Below are 24,246 nucleotides of genomic sequence, written 5' to 3' on the forward strand. Positions count from 1 at the left end.
ACGCATCACTTCCTGTCAAGTGCGGCCACCGCAAAAAGTTTCGTTGATTCGGTACAAAATCACAACTTAGATTCACGCAACCGCTATCGATCGAAGCGCAACCAACGCCGATTAGGCCTGGCTTACCGTTTGGTATGTTGTCGTGGAAAGCTTGTCCACGACCTGGATTCGGCATCAAAAAGATTGCACTAGCAGGGAACCAAAAACCGCGTGTGTGATACGAAGTTCGCGTTCGCAGCCGGGAGATCAGCAACGACGGTCGACAACTCGCCAAGCTTATGTACGACAACGCACTGGAGGCAAAAGTGAAAGCTGCGTCATAAAACAGTAAAAGGTTTTCAATTTACGGACGACAAAGCAAACGAGATATTTGTTGCAAACGGCGACGTCTTTTCCCACAGGAAACTGTCAAGCGCATGCAGTTGATGATGACGAGATAGCACGTGCCACATTGAGTGGCATGCGGCCGAAGCCACGCTAGCGACGTAGTACGCTGTAGCCGCATCAGCGCCCGTGCAAAGGCTTATCGGTCACCAAGGTAACCGTCCTCCTCCCTTACTCGACGAGCCCGCGCTACTGTACCCGCGCTGTGTCCCGCGGTCTTTTTTTTTCATTTTCTTTTCCTTCTCTTCGCCCTTTGTTTAATCACTCAGTGTCCCCTCCTCCGTAACTACCTCGTCGTTTGCATTCCAGCGACACACCTAGCATGCCTGCTTTAAAAAACGCACTTGCTACCACGTTTGTCGCAAACAATTTCCGGCTACCGCATTATAACCGGCCTTTCATCTTGGGAGACTGCACAATAAGTGGTTTGCGTATACATGGAATTTTATGAGAGGGTAAACAGAAGTAGAAAAAAAAAACGCATTGTAAGCGGTTCTACACTATAAACGGTTACGTTATAAGTGGTCTACACTGTATATGCTTTTCATGTGTCATATGTTGTCGGCAACACTTTAGTAGCACTCAATCAGGTACAGTAAAACCTCGTTAATTTGAAGTAACTTGGGCCATGAAAAAATCGTCGAATTCAGTGGGTTTTCGAACCAACGGAACATACAAAAAGTGAGATGCAAGGGACTTTAAATTATTCGAAGAAGTAATCGGGGCTGGTTATTTGCTGCGCTGGCTAGATTGTGGCATCAAGGGTTGTGTTTTCCAGCAATACCTAGTCCCAATTTCGTCGCAAGCACGGGGGTATGGCGGGCCTCACTGCTGCCACCAAAAACCAAACAAACAAAAAGACATGTTGTCTAGAATGTTCGCTTGCAGAAAACGAGACATCTCCACTGCAGCGCAGTCGTGACACGCAGGCAGCATATCGCCTGCTCCTCGCTGCGTCAGCACGTCGTGATGCTACCATTCGCCCATTTTCTTTTTGTCAAAATAAAGAATTTAATAATGGCCAGTGTCACGAGATCCACGATCTGTTTTCGTTTGAAAACTTGATCATTTAAGCTTTCGAACATAGTTTTAGAAATAGAAGTTGCAAGCAAGAACTCTTTCGGCAGTACAAGTGCGCAAATCGCTCTAGCAACTGGCAATTGGAGGTTCGCTTACATCATGAATTCTGCCAATTTGTCCTTTTTTATGTTCTCAGAAAAAATTCGTAAATCATGACGAGCTGACATTGCAAAAAGCATGCAATATGCTGCCCGCGCGTCACCGCTGTGCTGTAGTGAAGCATGCCTTTTTTTTGGCAGGCGCACATTTCAGTTGACCACGAGACCGTTTTAAGGGGCAAAGCTCCTAAACGCGTGGGTTTGTTCCTCCTAGCTCGTGCGTGACCGCCTAGTTCGATGACTCACTCAGCAGGTACGGAGAGACAGACAGACTGATGAACGAACCGACGGATTAACTGATTGACGGACGGACGATTCACAGTTTACCTATAAAACCCCCCGAAGCTTCACCCCACTCATCATCATTCACTCTGTGGATATGTTGTGAATTTCTTTTACCTTTTTTTTTCCGCTCGAAGTAGCGAGGCTGAGGGGCTTCAGCTGCAAGGGGCCCGTTATACGCTGCAGCACCCTCTTTGCATGCAAGATTTTGCTTCTAATACTTCTGAAAGCATTTTCAATTTAACGTGTGATCATAATGTTATGAGTAACTTATTTATTAAACTATATGCGATGCACAGAGCTTGGTGAACAAGATGGCGCCAGTGCATCAACAACCAGCAAGCGTCGTTGTCTTTCGCTTTCATGCAGCGAGCCTGCGGCGGCTGTTCTGTATCATAACACCCCGGTGGTACAAGCACAATCTCGGTGCTTGAGCTACTAGCATGAGGTGGAAGGAGGGTGATAAGGCTTAAGTCGAGCTATGTGCACGATGTCCCTCGAAGCTGACGATGCTGACGTTAGATCGGCTGGAATGATCTTATATATAACGTCAGTCACCATCAGCTGGGTATGACGGGGAGTAAGTCATGGTCATTGTATAAACTATAATTTATTTACACCGAAACAAGAAATAATGTTTTGGCTTTCATAGCAGATGCATACACCTGCAAGCAAGTTGGCAGTAATGTTGACAAAAATGCTGGCAACACTGTACGTTTGTTTTGGTACAAGTTTTCTCTACGTACGCCAATTCTTAGTTGTGCTACCACGTAGATCACAATGTTCTTTACAATATCATATGGGCACAAGTCTCACTTTCAGAACACGAAGCCCTTGCTGTGGATGGATCACACAACAGTTCACTTATACAGTCAATCCCGGATATATCGAACTCCAAGGGGATCGTAAAATATTTCGATATATCGATAATTTGAAATATAAAATATGCCTACCTGAAGCTTACCTGAATACTCCGCACATCACTGAGAGCTTTCAGAGATCGTGGCAAGCGGTTTGTAACCGACTTATTCTCCAAAGCACGGAAAATACGAAACACAGCGCAACGACCACAACCCTTTATTTGGCATGAAAAAAAGTCCGTGAGCTTGGACTGCTTCTTCTTTTGCGCGCTGAAGTTCATTAAACTGTCTTCAAGTTTTCTGACGCTGTCCAAATGTGAAAGTCCGGTGCCTTCCATTGCGCCGCAACAGCGGCGAATCACGCTGAACGCCGACGCAAGCTCAGCTGCAGTAGGCGGGTGGATATCTTCATCGAAGTCGCTTGTTGCCGCTTCTTCGGCAGCGGCAATTGCGATGTCCACCACGATCTTCGTATTGTTGAGATTCGCCACAGCCTGCGCGTCATTGTCAGCACTTGAAAAATCGCGCGCTGTTGCGCCATCTTGGATGGCACCTGGGAATGCCGCCAGCGCCTGAAATTCACCGTCGAAGCACTCAACGCCGTCGTCTTCGGTGTCCGAACACGCCTCGTCAGGAGTCACCACACAGCCCGCTTTGCGCAAGCAGTTCACGACTGTGGTTTGTTTCACGTCGTTCCAAGCACCTGTCAGCATCTGTGTAGCTTCAAGAAGGTCAACTTTGAGTTCGATTCCCAAATGAAGGTTCGTCAGGAGCTTCTGCACCAGTCGTCGCCTGTACCTAACCTTGAAGGCTTTGATAATGCCTTGGTTGAGAGGCTGCAGCTTCGTCGTAGTGTAGGCCGGCAAAAATTTTACGGTGATGTTTTTCAGTGGTGTGGTGACGTGGTGGGCCGAACAATTGTCGAGAAGGAGACAGACTTTTCGCCGTAGTGTAGGCCGGCAAAAATTTTACGGTGATGTTTTTCAGTGGTGTGGTGACGTGGTGGGCCGAACAATTGTCGAGAAGGAGACAGACTTGGCGGCTGGACTTCTTCATCTCGGTATCCCATGCCCGGAGCCACTCCGTGAACAGATTGCGTGTCATCCACGCTTCTTTGTTGGACGCGTAGAGCACCGAGAGACCTCTTGCGTTCTTGAAGCAGCGTGGCAATCTGCTCTTGCCGATAACGAATGGCTGAAGTTTGCACGAGCCGTCCATATTTGCAGCGAGCAGAATGGAGATTCAGGCCTTGCTCATTTTTCTGCCATGGCATTTGCTGCCCATGAAGTCCAACCTCTTGCTTAGCAGAATCTGCCAAAACAGGGCAGTTTCGTTGGCATTAAATATTTGCGACAGCGAAAAGCTCTTGCAAATGTCTGGCCATTCGTCGGACAGCCACTTCTCAATGCTGTTGTTGCTGCTGGTTGCCCCGCTTTCACCCGAGAGGGTCTTCCCAACGATGCCGTAGTGATTTTTAAAGCGTTGCTGCCATCCTGTGCAACCTGTGAAGTTGTCTTCACCTAGCGTGGTTACAAACCACTTTGCCTTTTCCATGAGCATTGGGCCGTCAACAGGAATGTTTTTTGCCCGGGTCTCCAAGAACCAGGCGTACAGGGCTTTCTCAACCTTATCGTATTCCGGTGCACGCACGCGACATGCTCCAGAACGGCCGCACTGCGCTGCCTTCGCCTTCACATCAGCTTTGTGGTGCAGTATTGTGCTTAAGGTGCTCCGAGGAATTCTGAATTCCTTCGCAACCGACGACTTCTTTTCGCCGGCATCCACCCATCGAATGATATCTCCCTTCATTGAGAAATCCAACTTCTTACGTTTCTTTGCGTCCATGGCTCCGAAACACGTGACCCGGCGCCGCAAAAACAAAACAAACACGCACCACACTTCACGAGTTTCCCGACGGAGCAACCACTGCCACTGGCCAAGCGGCGAGAGCGGACCACTCCGCCGCTCAAGCAAACAGGCTCAAGCGCGCAGAAACTGGATTTTCCTTCCTCCTCAACTGTTTCTCACCCGCAATCTCTCGCCCGCGTTTTTCACCACGCGGCTGAGGCGTCCAAGGTCACTCTAGCGACGCAGCGGAGCCTCTCTCTCACCGAGCGTAAGAGCGCGCACGAGAACTCGTCGCCGAAACCTTTCCAGATGGAGCGGCGAAGCGCACATGCAGGGGCATTTGAGGCGCGGGAGTGTTCGAAATATCGCATGTGGCGGTGACCGAGAGTTTGATACACGCGTACAACAGCGCTATACTTTTGCATGGGATTTCCAAGGGGATGTTTAAACCGTTCGATATATACAATGATTCGATATACCCGGGTTCTGTATATCCAGGATCGACTGTATAGTGCCGGCACGACTAGTACTGGTGTCAACGAAGAAAGAAGAAAACCTGCGTCAACCACTGCTATGAATTTTGGCAGTGTTGAAGTAGAATAAGAAGCAGAACAATAAGAAGCGAACGAGTTGCGGAGATGTGAACACCACAGTGTGCACGGATAGGTTAGCTGGGACGCTGGCATGCACTCTGAGAAGATTTTTCAAAAATGTGACACGGTGGCCTTTGGCCAACCATGGTGTAAAGAGTGCATACAGTTAAACGTGTATTTCATTTTCGTTAAAGGCACGTTATGAACGGATTATGCAGTGAAATAACTTCTAATAGAGATTGTTCATTGATATGTGGGGTTTAACGTCCCAAAACCACCATATGATTATGAGAGACGCCAAGAGATTGTTCATTAGTGTATTGGCTAAGGCTCTTTTGTGTTCGCAGTTTTTTTCTACTACTACTACTACTACTACTACTACTACTACTACTACTACAACTACTACTACTCCTACTACTACTACTACTACTACTACTACTACTACTACTACTACTGATAATAATAATATTGCTAGTATCACTACTACCTTTACTGGAGTGACAATGTTGATGACATCGCAGGCTAGACCAATACAGCTACAGTGTAAAGTAAGATATCGCACGAAGAAAATTGTACAAGCCAGGCACTAGGTCATCAGGCCACATCTTTGAGACTTCTGCTCTAGATGCTCTATAGCGGAAGCTTGTTCTACGCACCTTTCTCTTTGACACAGGTCTCGGGAGGAGCTGGAAATGTTCCTGGCAGCCAACATGGGCTCTAATTTTGTCAAGTCTCATGGCCAAGACACGCAAAGGTGGGTGCTGTAGCATCTTTTAAGGAATACACATGCTTCAGTATAACAGTCGCATCGGACACAAAATGAACTTCTTTATATGAGAAAATTCGTTATAAACGTAGATTCGTAGCGCTTCACTTTGCTTAAAAGTATTGAGTCATTTTGGGCTGCAATTTACAAGAATCTGCAATGCTTTGCTTATAACCGGCAATTTGTTACATCAGGCGTTGTTTTATTTTTGAGAGAAGTTTTTTCTTCTGTGTTCTCTGCTGTCTCCTGTACCACATGGTAATAAGTCAATTGTTCTTGTGCTGTCGCCCTTCTGATGACAATGCAGGTTCATAGGGAAGCAGGCGTTGGAGCGCACGTTCCACGAGTGCGGTGGGCGTATGTGGCGCCTGGGGCCGCGCACGCTACCATGGGGACTACGGCTCGACGGGGGCAGCGACTGGGTCGCCCTGCATCGCGACTTTTGCTCCTACGTTGCGCTGCCTGAACACGAGGACCCCCTGTTGCAGGGACTCAAGGCACTGTTCCGGCACACTCTCTTGCCGGCCGAGGTGAGGACAACTGTTTACTCTTGTCATGGAGGCAGAAGGAATGCTTTGGAAAGGGCTCGGTCAAGCATGGTTATGTTGGGAAGGATGGGGTAGAAGCTGCAGATTCTCATCATGGGGGAGCACTTGGAGTGGTGGTCTGATTATCCTCGGTACCATTAAGAAGACAGATGAAAGCTTTGAGAGATGAAAAATTTGTGAACATGGTGCTGCTGGAGCCAACGTTTTGAGAAGCAGACTTGTCTTTTCTAAATGCAGTCGATCCCGGATATATCGAACTCGTATATATAGAATTACTGGCTATATCGAACAGTTGAGAAGTCCCCTTGAATTTGCCATGCAAAAATATGGGACCGGGGCACACGTATATCTAACTCCCGCACAGCGGGAACTCCTTCATATCGAACGCTGCACCATGCCGAAGCCCAGAAAGTGCATTTTTTCTAGCAAATATTGATCAATTTTTGGCCGCATTCTAACATGTTTTGATCGCTTTTCGCGTGCAGGTGACGGAAAAGCAATGTTATTCCATCGCGCTGATCGGGTTCATTGCGTGGCGCTTGCGAGGGCACCGTTATGTCCGATGCACAATGCCTGAAATGCTTTAATTGCACGAGGCCTGAAATGCTTTAATTTAGGCCTTAAACACGCATATTTTGTACTTCAAATTATTGCTATATCAAACTATTTTGCGATCCCCTTCAATTTCGGTATATTCGCGATCGACTGTAGTAACTAGTAGTCGGGCTTATTCTGGAACTGACTCGAGCACCAGCGATAACACTAGAATGTTCAGTTATCACGAATTTAAGCGCAACATTTTGTTCTATTGCGGTACCAGTTATATAGACATTCTCGGCTGATTTTTGCCTTTGCCCTTGCCGTCATGTCCCGGATATGTATAAGTATGTATATATATAAAAAAAAGGCACAAAGAAAAATAAATCAGACAAGAAAACCATCAGGCCTACGCAGAATGCGCAGTATAGTTGCAGCGAAAGCTGAAAGAGTGGCCTTTTTTAGTTTTCTTGTGGATACTCTTTGGGTAACTGCTACAACGACACTTGCAGGGTATTCACGGTGCCTCGTAATTTTTGTCCACTAAGAAGGCATCTACTATGCCATCCTTTGTCATTCTTCGGAGAAGCGTGGTACGCTTTGCACACGCCAGGGAGTATGGGCATTTTGGTCATGTTGTGACTGACAATGATGAAGAATTATGCTCTAGGATCCGTAATGGGTTGTTGCATTCAACAACCCACTCGTTATGCAGTTCACATTGTGCAAGCCTGGTTGTTACTTTGCTGTCTTAGAACACATTATTACTAGGCTAACCTAATTAACATGCACCTGATATTTTAACAATTGAAACAAAATCTGTGCAAATGTCATTTTTTTTTTTTTTTCTGTTCAAAAGATGTGGACGCAACTTTGAATAGTAGCTGGATTTGACTTTCGGTAGAATGCAGGTGATAACCTGCAAAATTTGTTACCTTTTAAAGTTTATTGTACTTATATGCTGGTATAATAAACTCTTAAAGTTAAAAAAAAAAACGATGAATCAATGTGTGGGTAATATGTTCATTTAACCTTAAATTGAGGCTTTGCAGTAATGCAGATTTTCCCTGCAAAGGTGTGTTCACGGTGCAGCATCTCTCCACTGCAGTGAAACCACTCTTACAGAGCATTCCTTGCAGACTAATATGCATCTATTCATTCATTTTTAATACTTCGATATTTTGAATACTTTAAATTCGAATCGAAGTGAGTTCAAATACAGTCAAATTCGAGACATTTGAGTATTCACTCAAGCCTAGTTATCACACATAACGTGATGTATTACCTGACGTGACTCCATTGGCTGATTTGAGCATGGTGCGCTTGGTCGTTACTGAGGTCGCCGCGGGAGGCCGCGTATTCGAAGAAAAAGAAAAAAAATGGTCAAGGTCGAGAGGCGCGCGCGACGTATTTTCTTTGCTTGTGCTGTCCCTCTCTGCTCCCCTTCCTGTGCTTTCGTCGATATGCGAAGAGAAAATGCAGTTGTAGTGTGCGACAGATATTTGCGACTCCACTCTTACTGGATGGATTCTAAAAATTTTTTCAGTGGCGAATTCATGGGGCAATGAGCTTCTTTAGGGAGGCCATTCCATGGTTTCTTGAAAAAGTGTTGCAGGGTCCTTTTAAATAACATATTATCCTGAAATCGATTCATCATTTTTTAAGCTTAAAAGCCCGTTATGCTGGCTTATATGCTTGAAGTATAATAAATTTTAAATTGTTACATATTTTACAAGTTATCACTTGCATCCTACCGCAAATCAAGTCCTGCTACTGCTCAAAGTTGGTTCGACTTTCTTTGAACGAAAAAAAAAAGGGCATTTGCATAGAGGCCTTAGTTCAATATTTAAAAAATATTGTGCTGGTTAGTTAGGTCATTATAAATCAGTGCACTCTCAGTAAATGGAAATCTGTTAAATGGAACTTCTGCTTAAATGAAACAGCTGCCTTTAGCACAATTTTGTACCTGAATTCTGCACCCCTGCTCATCTCTCAGTAAACTAAACTCCTGCTCGCGGGTTCAAATCCCGGCTGCGGCGGCTGCGTTTCCGATGGAGGCGGAAATGTCGTAGGCCCGTGTGCTCAGATTTGGGTGCACGTTAAAGAACCCCAGGTGGTCAAAATTTCCGGAGCCCTCCACTACGGCGTCTCTCATAATCATGTGGTGGTTTTGGGACGTTAAACCCCGCAAATCAGTCAATCAACCTGTTAAACGAAACACATTTTCCTGGTTCCCTTCTGGTTTCGTTTAACGAAAGTCTACTGTATGCCCATTTTTCTTTATATGTCATATATGCTATTTGAATTCGATTCAAGAATATTTGACCGAAATCACTATTTGCTTTGAATTTGTTTTGAACCTAAAATTCACTGTTCGCACAAGCCTAGTAACCATGTGTGTGTATACAGTCGAACACGGATATATCGAACTTGAAGGGGATTGCGAATTAGTTCGATATATGAAAAATTTGATGTAAAGAAATAGAGGCCTCGAGAGCTTATGTGTAAGGGATCATCACCTGCAATAGGTGCATTCAAAAATGACAACTAATTCTGCACACACGTCGCAACCGAATGATTTATGTACGGGAAAAAAAATTCCTGATTTTAGCCTGCTTCTTAGTTTTTGAAGTGTTTCTTTGTTTATTTAAGTGTTTTTTCGTTTCATTTTTTGAAGTGTTTCTTCGTTTTTGAAGTGCTTCTTTGTTTTATCAAGGCTGTTCAGGTGCGACAGCCCGGTTTCGTCCATGTGGCCTATACAACGGCGAATGGTGCCAAATGCTGCCGCCACTTCAGCGGCAGAGTACGCCCGTGTAGCCAGCGCCTCGTCCGGACGATCCTCCTTGTGACATGAGCTGTCGGTCTGGAAATTTCTGTCCACTTCCACGAAGCTGTCCGCAGACACTTCGTGCGGGACGACAGCTTTCGAAACGCGTCATCTATGCGCTCATTGTCGTTGTCTTCTCGGGTTCCCGCTAGTTCTGCTGTGTTGAAGTCTACCTTGTGGAAGCAGCTGACCACTGTGTCTGTATTCACGCCTCGCCAGGCATTGAAGCTGTCCGCGAGAGAAAACTATGCGGAGATTTTTGGCCACTCTTTGTCATCAACTGCTGGATGTTCCGGCGGCTGACAACTTCGCTTTCGCCAGGATTGGTTTTGCCAACGATGTTGTAGCGCTGCTTAAATCGGTGAAGCCACTCGCTGTTGTCAACGAAGTTGTTTCACTGAGTGTAGAAGCGAACCATTTGGCCTTGGTGATCAGCATCGGGCCAGCCATCGGATTGTTCTTAGCACGCACTTCTAAAAACCAGGCATAGAGTGCCTTTTCTACATTCCCATGGGCAGAAGCACGCACATGACAGGCTCCCGATGACCGCTGCCTTTGCCTTGATATCTGCCTTGTTTTTCAACAAGGTACTCGGAGTGCTCCGGGGTATCCCGAAGTCGTCCCCGACGGTCGAACACGCTGAATGGCCTTCAACTTTGTCGCAAAGTCAAGGGCCTCTCGCTTCTTGATGCTGGCCATAGCTACACCTGAAGTCGACAATTCAAGGAGTCCACAGCGACTTTGCACACCACGCAAGCAACAAAGCGCTTGCGAGGCGATGGCCACCTGTGAGGGCAACAGCAAAAAGCGTGAGCTGTGGTTGGCTAATCAAAACTAGCAAAATGGCAACAAAAAATAAAAGGCGACAGGAGGAGGACGTCGGCTCCTTCGTTCCTGCTCTTTGAGCCGACTGGTACGGGGAGAAAGCATAAAAGAAAGAGAAACGAAAAAAAAAAAAGCTGCTTCGTAAGTTAGAGATTGTGCAGTCCGAGCCCTTTTGCCTTTATCTTTTTTCAAGTGTTTCGGGTTTTGGTGGAGGCGTGGTGACGCACGGAGGTCGCCAGGCGCTACGAGGGCCAAAATGCGCCTTCCAATTTGTGCATGGAGCCGCGCTGCCACAGCCATCGTGGCGGGGGGGGGGGGGGGGGGGGGGAAGAGGCGAGAGTGCCGAAGCGCACCTTTCGATTCGCGCGGCGTTGGATATATCCAAAGGTGGCTAAAAATACCGTTCGATATAAATGTGCAAATTTTCATACTTTTACAAAATAGTTTCAAGGGGATAACTTGCGAGTTCGATATACCCAAAAATTCAATACAAGTGGGTTCGATATAACCGTGTTCGACTGTATATCTGGTCTGGGCTACTGAATAAAGTATAGTTGCGGAATGGCGCTCGTGTTCGCGTGATCATTTGTTTTTCATCTGCTTTGTTGAGCCGCTCTAGATCCACGGCTCTGAAGACGAATCTGGTTGCTTGTAGGTTGTTCCTAGGCTCTGGCTAGGTGATGCAGTTTGTTTCTAGGCTGCTTCAAGCATAGAGTTTCCTAAAATTAACTGGTGCTGCGATCATTCAGCGGCCATGGGAATGATGGATAGTACACGAATTTGCCTAGTATTCGTGCTTGCGGGCTTCGAATCGCACTTGTGGCTTCATTTATTCCTGTGTTTTCATTTCCTTTCGAAGCAAAGAACGAACACTTATAAACTTCGGGAGCCGATTTTAAATGGTGAGCCTAAAAAGTTAAAGTAGTGAAGTACAACTGCTCAACATTAGCCGATTGTCATTTCGTAACAAAGCAACTTCCAAGCCATGCGAAGCCAACCAGCGTCGAAAGTACAGAACTTTGACAAATTCATTTACTAACATATTTGCACAGCGCAAGACTACGAGTAGTTACGACGTAACTACAGAAGAAGAGACAAGGACAGAAAGAGCGAAAAAAAAAAAAAAAACAGCGCTCTTTCAGTCTTCGTATCTTCTTCAGTAGTTACGTCGTAACTACTCGTAGTCTTGCGCTGTGCAAATATGTTGATTCCCAATTGCCAACTAGCCCAGCATCTGTCTTTTCATGTACTACCCATCATTCCCATGCTCCCTGAAGCTCAGTGTGCTGCATCTCCATAGACACTAGTGCCAGAGTTTCCTCTAGTGTACTTATAGGAAACTGTGTCTTCAAGGTCATTGCTAGGCTTTAGATAGGGGTTGCTAGGTTGCTTCTAAATCGATTCTCAGCGCAGACAAGTTCGAGTCAAACCACGGACAGTCACAGACACTACGTATAAGCCCAATCTCTAGAGAGAGAAAGTTTCAGGCATAACTCTCATGGAGACTCCTTCTCGGTCGCTCCACTCGTAGATTTACAGGCATGTCGTCATTGGTGAAGGCGTGCCATCACTTCAGGGTGTTTTCCCAACCACTGCCGCCTTTCCCATTACCTTGTATTCCCATTGCCATTGTTCTGCAGCCATTTGTAGGGCTAACCTTTGCCTTCTTCATTTTTAATGGACCAGAGGTCAGTAGTGGTGTCCACCTATATTCTGTGGCATACACTCGCTCATGATGATGATTGTTTTCTCGTAGGCTGCGCAGATTACTGCTAGTAAAAGCTTTTCTGTTAAAGTGAAACCATTTATCCTGTGAACTGCGCGCCAAGCTCAGCCACCGGTTGGCTTGCTTTTCCAGTCATTCTTCCACACGGCGCTGCAAAACAGCATCTTTTGTGGCACGGTGGCCGACCAGAATCTGCGGCTGGTCAACTGGAAGCGCCGCCAGGGCTGCCAGTGCCAGCACCGCCACGTCGTTGACTGGTGTGGGTGCTCACCGAACGTCTTCCGTACGGATGACTGGCCTCGCATTCAGGTGGGCTGCCGCCTGTGTTACATATCGGAGAATGTGCACTAAAACCTCGGTAGTTCAGATTTCACGGGAACGAAACATCGTTTAGAGACGTACTGTTGCACTCGTGGCTAATTTTTTTTTCTGTTTTTGTGGTAATCTTGTTTTCATAGTTATCCATCTTTAAGTAAGAATACTATGTTACTTTGTGTATTCCCCCCTGCAATAATTCCTTCGGGCGGTGCAGATAATTTGAGTAAATAAACAAAGTGCTTACTTATCGCAAGTGCTAGAAAACAATAGACAAATGTCTGTTCGTCAATACACTTTCTTTATTTTTGGTGAATCTGTAAATCCTGTACTTTGGTTGCATGAGAACAATGCAAAAACCGTAATTTTCATCATCCTGCGACTTCGTTCTCTGCGCCACAACTATAGAGTTTCTTATAACTACACTACAGCGAATTCTGGCGCTAGATTTTACAATAGCTGCAACTTACGGCGCTTCATCTAGTATAGTAATGATGGGTAGTGTACAAATTTGTCTGGTCTTCGTTCTTTCGGCTTCGTTAGGTTCCGTGTGGCCTGAATCCGCTTTGCGGCTAGACAAATTTCAGCAAAGGTTTAGCGGTTGCAGGTCGCCACCTTAACCATTTAGGCTCACCGATTCTAATCGGATTGCGAAGTTTCGACCGATTCGTTCTTTTCTTCAGAAGGAAACCAAAAGACGGCAAAAACAAAGCCGCAAGCACGTTCAAAGCCACAAGCACGAAGACTAGTCAATGGCAGTTGAACTATTTCAGCGCCATAGTCCGCTCTAGTTAATTTTAGGAAACTCGATGGTGACTACGACGCCTGGCTCTCATGTTTAATTAGCGCGAAACGTGCACTGCACCCCTCGGCTATTACATACCGCCCTAACCAACATCACCATGCGCACGTGATGACAAGTTTTTTGCCAAAAAATGGCCGGGAACTGATAGCGTTCATTGCGATTCAGCAAACGAGTTTTGTGCCAGCCTGCTGGCCACAGCTGAAACCTCACCTTCAACAGCTTTTGCCGTGTCTGAGTTGTTTTGTGACGTTGCGCACACACTGTGGCAAGTTAAAATAAAGCGGCTGAGTGCTGAATGCGCACGTGGACCAAACCATGGTCCCCAAGTAATGAAAGTGACGATGCGGACAGTGCTGCCTCCTTTCATTTGTCCGGGACATTTGCGACCCTTTGCACTCAGTGTGCTCAGAGGAATGTCCGAATTAACCAGGTTGCAGAGAATGTGACCAAATTAACGAGAGTTTCATACCATTACTCAGTGCTTATACTGGCTATGACCAGGGAGTACATCCGAATAATCGAATTTTTAAGTTAACGAGAGTTGAATGAACGAGATTTTGCTGTACGATCGAACCTCTTAAGAAGAGACCCTGATATAAGAGACAAATGAAAACGTTGCATCATATCGGTATTTAGGTGTCAATATTTGTGATAATCTAACCTGGTCTTTGCATGTTGAGAATTTAATTAACAGCGCTAATTGCATGTTTGGCTACTTATGCCTCAACTTTCGTTTTGCACCAGTCTTATTGAAAACACTGTTATACAAAACATCAGTGAGGTCAGAACTGGAATACGCAGCTTCAATTTAGGACCCCAGCTCTGAAACTCTCATTAAATCATTAAAACTAGTCCAGAATAACGCCACTCGTTTCATTGTTCACAATTACAGCAGAACAGATAGTGTTACATTCATGAAAAATTCCTTGCAATTACCTCATCTGGCTACCCGTCGCAAACACAGTAGGCTTCCCTTCTTCCTTAAAATTTATTACCACAACTGTATTTTACGCACAGCTCTTATTTCGTCCCCTTCGTATGTTTCGTCGTGCACTGACCACCCTCGCAAAGTAGGCATTATGACGTGCCTCACTAATACTTGTTTTCAGTCATTCATTCCTTGTACATCGAACCAATGGAACCATCTTCCCGGACCAATTGCTGACATTCAAGATGATGAACGCTTCTGCACTGCATTATTAACAATGTAACACATGTTAAGTGTATATGTTTAGTTGTTGTTGCTGCTGTACTTTATTTCTTTGTTGTATTGCTCACACTACATGAACTGCCACTCCCCTCTGTAATGCCCTTGGCCTTGATGGTAAAATAAATAAATAAATAAATAAATAAGAGACACCAGTGTGCTTACAGTAAAATACAAGTTAATTAAAAAATGCCTAGGTGGTGCCCACCTACGAAGGGCACATCATATAAAAGACAAGAATTGCTCCCCACTGCATGTGTATTATAAAGGGGTTAATTTGTATTTTCTTCAGGTCCTGAACCTTATTTGCAGCTGCTGGTTAAGCTTGCCTCATAGCCTTTGTTCTTCTGACGTCGGTTCTTTCGGTGCTCTATTCAATGGTGGCGTCAGTCAGGTCTTTGTTCACTAAAAGGGCATCATTGGAGACTCTTTTGAAGACAAAAGCTGCCTACTCAGCGCACACGCAGAGACCCGTTGTTGGGGTAACTTTCGTGCTAAGATGCACAGAAGGTGCCTTAACGACAAGTCTTATTGTGCTTGAGTGTTTCAGGCACATACAAAAACAGCTTGGAATTTTCAGTGAGGGCTCAGAAATTGAAAGTGTTGTTTTAGTTGGTTAGTTAAACTTTTTGTTTCGCAAATCTTGAGCATCCATTACCGTAACGCATTCTATAAGGAATGTGGCAGTATAAGTTTGCCTGGCATACTTGCAAGGCAAAGATAATATGTATGGAGAGCTTAGGGACATCAAAGTTCACAAACAAGTGAACAGAAGTAATGAAGTGCTAATGCCCACATCATTTCTGCATGAAGTTTGAAACAGCTCCTCTCTATTGTGTCTTGCTTTCTTGTTGTTCTTTTTCAATCAGGCCACTCGCGATCGTCCAGTCTTCTTTGCCCGGAAGTTTGAGTCATCGGTCAGCCGTAAAGTGCTAGACCAGGTGGACGTGTGGATCGCGCAGTCGCGACCACACCTCTCATCAGCTGGCCCCGTCGTGCCGCCCACTGGCTACTGGCAGAACGAGTTCGACAGCGGTGATGGCGTTGCTGCGGACGGCGTCAAGCTGACGGTCTATGAGAGTCTGGCGAGGCTCGCCGACCGTCACCTCGGTTCGTTCTGCGTCATCGGCCGCAACCGTAGCCTTTCTATTGATGCCGTTCATCTATACTTCTTCGGAGACCAATTTCAGGCGAGTACCGAGTACTACTTGGTAACAGCATAGCATTGACTTAGTGCCACGTGGTTGGCTTTCGTGCCCTGAAAAGCGTAACAGCCACACTTTCACTAAGCGCAGTCATGTGCGGGAGAGTTGCATGACCTGAGCAGAAGGGTCACGTGGTATGTTGCTGCCAGACTAGCATGTCACTGTAGACACTGCGTCTGGCAGTAGTGGTGGTGGCGGTAGTGGTAGCTGCAAAGGGGTGCGGCATACCGTATTTACTCGATTCTACCGCGCCCTCGATTGTAACGCGCACCCGGTTTCCACGACGAAAAAAAAAGTAAGACACGAATTGCAATGCGCACCTATTTTTCTCGTTGGTCGGCACGATCACACCACTCGGGAAAACGACTCCTTTCGAGAGCGTCTTCTGTTTAAATATGAGTTACGGGGGAAGCTTGTGCCTATCTGACGAGCAACGGAGCATTGCCGTCACTCTAGTTTTACCGTGGCCCGATGTCAGCACGGGAACTTGCTTCGCCCCCTTCTTCTCGACGATTGCGGTGACAGGCATGTCGAAGTAAAGAGGCATCCGATCGGCATTCCTGATTTGCCCAAGCAGGTAGCTGTTGTTGTGCCGCAAGTTTAGGACGAATATCTGAAAACTGTGAAGCTTTTCTTTGTACACCACCGGCAACTTTTCGCATATGCCCGTTTGCCTTCGGAGGGAAAAGCCTTTCCTTTTCATAAAGTTAGTTAGTCAGCACCTGCTCGCTTTAAACTGGCTCCGCATTAGCCCTTTTTCTAAGGCTAACTGCATAGCCTGCACTTGGAGCAGTTTTGTCGTCACGGGCCGCCGTGCCGCTCACTGCTCAATCGCATACTCGCCGAGCAGCTCTTCAATTTGCGAAAACCGACCCTGCTGTGGTCCACTGAAGTCTTTGCATGAATCTTTGCTGTGGACAATCTTCTGCTTTTGTTTCCGGCAGTACCGCATGCACGTTTCGGGAACTCCGAACGACCGCGATGCGGCCCGATCTCCACCCGTTTCGGCACACGCGATGACTTTTCTTTTAAAAGCGGCATCGTGGTGCACTCGTCGAGTTTTTAAAGTCGGCCCTTCCAAGCCATCGATGCTAATGCACTACAAGATGACGAACTCCTCAGCACACATATGAAGTGCCACTCATGGGAAACACATGAGCAGAAATGGCCGACGCGCCATGCCGACGCACGTAGGGGGCAGCCATTTTGAAAATGCCGATCGCAATAGAATGGCCGTATTCATTTTTTTTTTCTACACGATTCTAACGCGCATGCAATTTATGAACTTGATTAACTGGAAAAAAAGGTGCGCGTTAGATTTGAGTAATTATGGTACTTCATTGGTGCCCCACCAGGCACACGGGACAGCCGCGGACACAGGAAAAATAGCTATGCTTGCGCAGTGTCAGGCCAAAGCTGCCCTTTTATTCAAACTTTGTGTCGGTGATATGATTTCGTATGTGTACATCTCGCATATGACCGCAACAGAAAATTTCTCAACTGCAGTAACAAAAGAATGTTCTAGAGATGGGTAAATAGTAAGTTTGAGATTTGAAACGAATAATAATTTGGTCAAATAATTTCAAATTGACTAGTAGTTCAATTGAATACTATATGACATATTAAGAAAAGTTGGAATTTTTGTCTTTACCCAACTAACTTGCCCAATGTTTTTAAGAATTTGAACAAGCAATGCATGAATGCAACTTTTTGGTCCGTAGTGAAGTGGAAGCAACTTTGAATAGTATCAAGATTGGTATGGCAGTAGGGTCACAGTTATAACTAATACAATACAGTACTGTCCACTTATAGTGATGCCACATATAACGACAGCTTGACTTAACCGTCTGATTTTGTGCGTTGGGTCTATGGGGAAAAAAAAACTCACATATAACGATACGTTATCTACTGTATGTCGGTTACAATGATGAAAAGTTTGCCGTCTGGAAGGCATGTTCCATGCAGAGTAATCTTAACATTTACATTCATAAGTTATGAAACGAAATATGCCGAGATAAGACAATAAGTTCACATAGATGAGTTCGAATCTATCGCCATTGCAGCACTGTGCCGACAGCGTGTGCCGACCGTTTCAAAAAGCCAAGGAGAGCATCGAGAGTTGGCGCAGTGGTCTACTAGATGGGGCCAGCAGTACCGCATTTTGCGCCTCGCCGAGCCTCGACTGAGGGATAAAAAAACAATGGAAAAAGCAGAACAGTGCGCTTCGCGGCTGATTGCCCCCTGCTTATCACTTGCCGAACGAAAGCGCAAACGGAGAGAGACAACAAAAACATGAAAAGCAAAGCGACGCAATGGCATCTGGCTGTACTCGCTCACCCCCACCCACTCGCTGGTCGGTCTCTCCTCCTCAGGGATCACCGAGCTACTGCAAGAATGGAGCAGAGAGAAACCTCGAAAAGCATGGCGCCGTTGAAGCAAAAGGCTGTGACGCTTGACACGAAGTGCAAAAATTTTGCGGGATTTGCGACGTGATTTGTTAGTGAGCGCCCTCGTAAAAAATATGAGCTTGCACCGTGAACAGTATCAATGATCTTCAAAGTCGGGAGCATCACAATTTTGAATTCCGGAAGCAGTGGCCTTGCTGACGAGCGGATTTCTTGTATGTGGATGTAGAGGAGGCGCTCTACCAGTGGTTCCTGTCGATCTATGCCAATAATGTGCTGATTAGTGAGCCAATGCCTGTCACAAACACGAAAAACGTTGCTTTTCTCATTCGTCAGCCAAATTTTAAACCCGGAGGCGGCTTGATACAAAGACACAAAGACGCATTAACCAGCGCGGCATTGTATACAAAAATGTGGTGGGAGAAGCATCTTCTCTCGATGCACAGGCTAAGCAGCAGTGACTCCACACCAACATATGTGCACTGATGAAGCGCTTCTCTGACATAGATATTTACAACTGCAATGAGACTGCCCTTTTCCTTTAAATGACACCGTTGAAGATGCATGCCTTGAAAGGCGATCCGGGCCTGGGCGGAAAGCACTCCAAGGTTAGGGTAACCGTATTACTTCGTGGGAATATGGACGGCAGCCATCGGCTGAAGCACTTTGTGATCGGCGATCCAAGAAGCCTGTATGCTCCACGAATCAGCACATTTTGGTTTGCTATATTGACAACAAGTAGGTGTGGATGACTTGTGTCTTGTTTGAAGAGTTGCTGTCTTTGAAAGTCGGGGGCGGAAGATTGCTACTAAATAACTGTAGTGCACACAACCCGACGCTACCGTCAATTGAATTGATGTTCTTGCCACATAATACGATGGCAGGTTTGCAGCCACTGGACGCCGGCGCGATAGTAAAGTTCAAGGCGTTATACTGGTGGCGCATACTCGAGTGGCTTGTGTTGAAGATTGATCGGTCAGCTCCCAGCACGTCTAACAGTGCAGAAGTGCCTCCTGATTTGAAGATCGGCCTTCTAAAGGCTGTACACTTCGTTTACAATGTGTGGTATGAAGTGAGGCAAACCACCATTCAAAACTGCTTCAGAAAGACAGGTTTTGTGCGGCAAGACCAGCCTCCCTCGTCTAGTGACTGTGAAACCAGCACGGAAACTGTAGATATGACAGAGCTTTGGGAGCACGTCGCTCGCAACTGGTGACGCAGGTAGTGGGCGTGACGCATCAGTTGAGGACTTCCTGATAACAGACAGTGCTGCATCGATTTGAGATAAACTGACGGACGTGGCAATCGTCGTGGATGTGTTGTCATTACACACAGCAGTGCTGCATCGATTTGAGATAAACTGACGGACGTGGCAATCGTCGTGGATGTGCTGTCATTACACACAGCAGCATTGTGCAACGGCAGTAGCAACAGCAATGAGGAGGTTGACAGTGCCCCTAGGACCCGTCGATATGCCCCGCCGCGGTGGTCTAGTGGCTAAGGTACTCGGCTGCTGACCCACAGGGCGCGGGTTCGAATCCCGGCTGCGGCGGCTGCATTTCCGATGGAGGCGGAAATGTTGTAGGCCCGTGTGCTCAGATTTGGGTGCACCTTAAAGAACCCCAGGTGGTCTAAATTTCCGGAGCCCTCCACTACGGCGTCTCTCATAATCATATAGTGGTTTTGGGACGTTAAACCCCACATATCAATCAATTAGGACCCGTCGATAGCCAAGCAAAGTGAACTAACATAAACGGAATCGCTAATAAACTTCATGCACTCAGGTCTATGGCACCCACAGATGATAATATACTTTATCTTTACCGATTATGAACTATGACGGACCCAGCACCTGTCTTCAAAGTCTATGACGTCGCGGTGTTTAATGCAGGAATCCCAAGGTGGCATCTCCAATTGCATTTTCGCACGTTTTATTGCCTACCAAGCATCGTGTCGCAGCGAGAGCGGTGTTTGCGAGATTGTGAAACTGTACTTTACTGATAATCGAGAAATCGTTTTGCTCTTTAGTGTCTCTTTAAAGAAAACTAACGGACAATGAAGCCAAGGAAGGGATAGGGGATGTTACTTGTGGTCTTTTAACAGCATTGCAGCAATGGTCTTATAAACCTGAACAATCTAAACTGAATGAAAAGACTGCTAGCAACTGGCAGGGACCAAAGCTGAAGCCTTCGGATAACATGCTGAATGCTCTGGCAATTCAGTTACCGTGGCGGTCGTCCTCTCGTCAACTTTATTGATTACTTCTGTGCATCAAGTAACTTCCGTATCAGTTGCAACTTTGATATAATGAGGCTTGCATCTAGTCATCAGCTGTAACTTATCAGCGCGGGATAAACTGGCTGATTATTTTATTTATGCTTGGCACATAACAAGCTGAAGTCAGTGCAAGTGGGACTCCTGTCAATGGGCACATACCGTACTTACTCGAACTTAACGCCGTATTTTTCTCATTTTTCGCCACCTGAAGTCGATGCTCACGTTACAATCAAATACCAAAATTGCCAAATTCAAGTTTTCTGAGCAGCACACGGTTCTTTCATTTTATTTCTTTCTTCCCGGGTGCACTGAATAGTCGCCCCTAGCGTTACAATAGGGGTTAGTTAGAAACGAGTAAATACAGTATTCTGGTCGCTCGAGCTTTTGTATAGCAGGGTGTCTTCAAGACGCGACCCGTGCCAGTCTTCGCCCCATATTTCTTTAAAATAATTTTGTGACTTAACTTTCGTTACTGATAAGTTCCACTAGCATTATTTTCACACCTGTTGCGATTAGTACTGCATTGTTTGGGTATGCTACCGTACCTACACAATTGTAAAGCGCGAGACAGACGTGCGATTTTCTCTGCGATTTGGCGTGCGGTGCGACGATGCGACTGCCGCAGTGGTGACGTTTCGTGACGTACCATCGCGTCGCACCACCGCATAGCCGGTGCGGCGAGCATCAAACCAGCCAGATATTTTCGTCTCAGCATCGCACCGCCGCATGGCAGCAGCTAATCACAGCGCGAGCATACGAGTGGCGTCGCGATGCTAGTGGCGCCATCTCCCTGTCGCCGCTCCCATGACCCGTGGTCCAAGGCTCCAGGCGAGTCGATGGAGTGGTGCGAGCGTGGATTGCTGACATCGCCGACTGCGGCGGCGTGACAAACATAGAGTACATTTCCCTGGTGTCGCGATATTATTCCGGATTGAATAAAGTGATGCTTGAAGTGTGCCTTTTCTGCACGGCAATGCCTGTTTTGAAACCGCTAGTGAGATCGGAGATCGTGAGCAGCGATGCAAGGTCATTTCGCAGGTAAACGCAGCTACAGGCGTCTCTCCACTGGCTCGCTTCGATTCCACCTTTGCTCTTCACATCGATGGTATCGATAAAGTAATAATGTATGCTAACGCATTACATACGAGCGCAATGCTTGATAGTGTTGTCAAAAACAAGCGCTCGATGACGAGCTTGCTTGTGAACGGCATAGGCGACGGCTGGTGCCCGCGATGCTAGGCCTACCTGTCAGAGTCGTGAATAATCAGCTGTTGCCGTGGTTACGACGTTCTTGTCGTTCACGAATGCGATTTATTAATTATTTTTATAGAACGAAGCGTGGCTGTGCAATGTTGTTTGTTTTGAGCCTCATTACGAGGATACCAAGTCGTTCGACCCTGCATGCCGAGGCGCCGCATGGGGGCGGAGCCTGCCGCTGAGAGCTTCTTCGCCCCCGTGTGTCTTAAAACGTCGCATGCGGCACGCCGTACCATGCGACGCCGCACGCCGCATCGCACGGAAAATTGCACGTCTGTCTCGCACTTGAGTCGACTTGAATGTAGCTTGACCCCCCTGAAATTGCACAGAAAAAAACAACAACAAAAAAAAAAAAACCAAAGCTCTAGTTTCAGTTGCGATTCTAAGTCGACCCCCTACTTCAGGTTTTGAATTTAGATAAAATTGGTTGACCTACAATTATGTAAATATGGTACGCAGCCATGACTGGCCTCAAGCGTTCTTTTTCCTTAGGGCACCCTGTCTAGATTATAACGTTTTGCAGATTGGTATCGGTATGCAGTTCGAATCTTTTGACACCAAATCCACTTTAGAAATGACCCACATATGAGATATGGGAAAAGTCTGAGCTCTTTCAAATTTTTTGCTTCATCCCCACCCTCCTCCGCCCTCTTCTTCAACCTTTTTTTCTTCACTGTCCTGGTCCCTGCAGGATTAAATTTCTCGACTTTGGCCCACTAACAAATCTGACTTGAAAATACCTGGTGTAGCGAGAATTTGCTGTAAATAAACAAAGAAGTAATATATTAATTTTCACGGCACGTGAACAGGGCCTGCTGATGTCGTACACGACCGGCGGCGACTCGTACGAGGCACACCTGGCATTGCTGGAGCGGTGGCAGCCGGGCAACCAGGACACGGCCGCGGCTCCAGCCCTGGCTCGGCTTCGGTTCATCTCCGTGGGGACAGAGTACGACCCAAAAGAGCAGTCGATCCGCGACCTCGCTCGAATTCTGGGACCGGAGTCATCGCCGGGCATCCTCCACTCGTGGGGCAGCGGCCCAGCCATTGCGGTCACCATCGTCTGGGTGGATCCAGCCAAGGTGCGTTGGAATTGCTCGCGTATATTTACTGGGGATGTGTTAGCTTCATGGTGAACTCAAACCAAGCAGTGATTAAGTGAATAATTTTGAATCGAATTCGAATAATATATATAACATATGAAAAAAAAAGAGAGAATATTTGTTAGGGCCCAACTAACCTGACCCAACATGGCCCAACTACTAAACCAACTGACCTAATACATTTTAAAATTTGCTATATTTAGAGCATATAATTCAGTATAACAAGCTTTTAAAGGGCCAGTAAACAACTACAAGGTCCGAAAATTGGTGTAAAGAGAAATATGTGCACTTTTACTTCGCGAACATGCTGCCGCAAGAATTTTGCGAATACGTGCTATAATAAAGAAGTTACAAAGGCTAAGAACATCGCGTTCCGCTGCTTTCAAATTTTCGCGCCGTCTCGCCATCCTTTTCCTTCAGAGGAAGGGGAAGGCGTGGCTCGTCGTCGTGACTCCGCCCACTTCGGCAATGTGACAAGTCGTCAGCGATTGACGACATCGGTGAACTCGATCAGTCGCAACGCACTTCCGCTCGCTGCGATGCCTGGTTATTTATCGTTTACCTGGTGCCGATGCTTCTCCACAGCCCAGTCGCTTGATTTGCAGCCGACGACGATTTGCAGCAAAACTGCGTTCCAAAACCCGAACATGAAGTTGGCCCAATTTTTCTGCATTTCGATTTTTGGGAGCAGACTGTCGCTTCATCTGGGAGCAGCAACACAAAACACAAATAATTTGCTTAATAATGGGTGTGCTAATCAACAGGTTGCACGACAATCTGCTCACTCCCAAAGACAGGGTCAGTGAAGTATCCCAATTTCGATGCATAGAGCCTATGGGGAGTTTCGCAACTCGTATGATTGAATAGCTCTGTCGTAGCTGTGGGTGGGAACCGGAAGTGTCGTTGACTTCACTACTGTTTGTTCAAACCTGGTTTAGAGCAATCAACGAGCTGCGTCATGTCGCCGAGTTGTCGTCACTGCGCGTGCAAAGATATTGGTCAGGTGTAAGTAAAGAGCGCGGGAATTGTTTTTCGAAATGGAGGCTCTGCACGGCGCGCAGCTCCTAAATATTCAGAAGACGTGATCGCTGCGGTGTGCTCTACGAATTACCGAGCTTAGTTGGGGGGTGTAAAAAAAAAGTCGGAGCCTGTTGACTAGCCCTTTAAACTTAGTTTTAATACTTCACATATTTTACGAATTATTCTGGTGCGGGCAAAATGGTAGAGACTCGTGGACTGTGCAATGCCAGTGTGCGTAGATGGTCGAAATTTTCGAAGCCTCCCACGACAGTATCTGG

The 24,246-nt window shown here is 46.4% G+C and overlaps 1 protein-coding gene across 2 annotated transcripts in view; it reads left to right on the forward strand.

Annotated features, from left to right (window-relative positions):
- The window catches only part of LOC142791897 (xylosyltransferase oxt-like), a 42,865-nt gene that overhangs the window by 15,307 nt on the left and 3,312 nt on the right, over positions 1-24,246 (forward strand). For both annotated transcript variants that reach the window (XM_075885569.1, XM_075885570.1), the window contains 5 exons: positions 5,819-5,899; positions 6,219-6,441; positions 12,507-12,683; positions 15,571-15,891; positions 22,655-22,927. In XM_075885569.1, the coding sequence (XP_075741684.1) occupies positions 5,819-5,899; positions 6,219-6,441; positions 12,507-12,683; positions 15,571-15,891; positions 22,655-22,927 (1,075 nt within the window). The remainder of the gene's footprint in view (positions 1-5,818; positions 5,900-6,218; positions 6,442-12,506; positions 12,684-15,570; positions 15,892-22,654; positions 22,928-24,246) is intronic.

Source organism: Rhipicephalus microplus, unplaced genomic scaffold (genome assembly GCF_043290135.1).
Source record: "Rhipicephalus microplus isolate Deutch F79 unplaced genomic scaffold, USDA_Rmic scaffold_198, whole genome shotgun sequence".
Classification (NCBI taxonomy): Eukaryota; Metazoa; Arthropoda; class Arachnida; order Ixodida; family Ixodidae; genus Rhipicephalus; species Rhipicephalus microplus.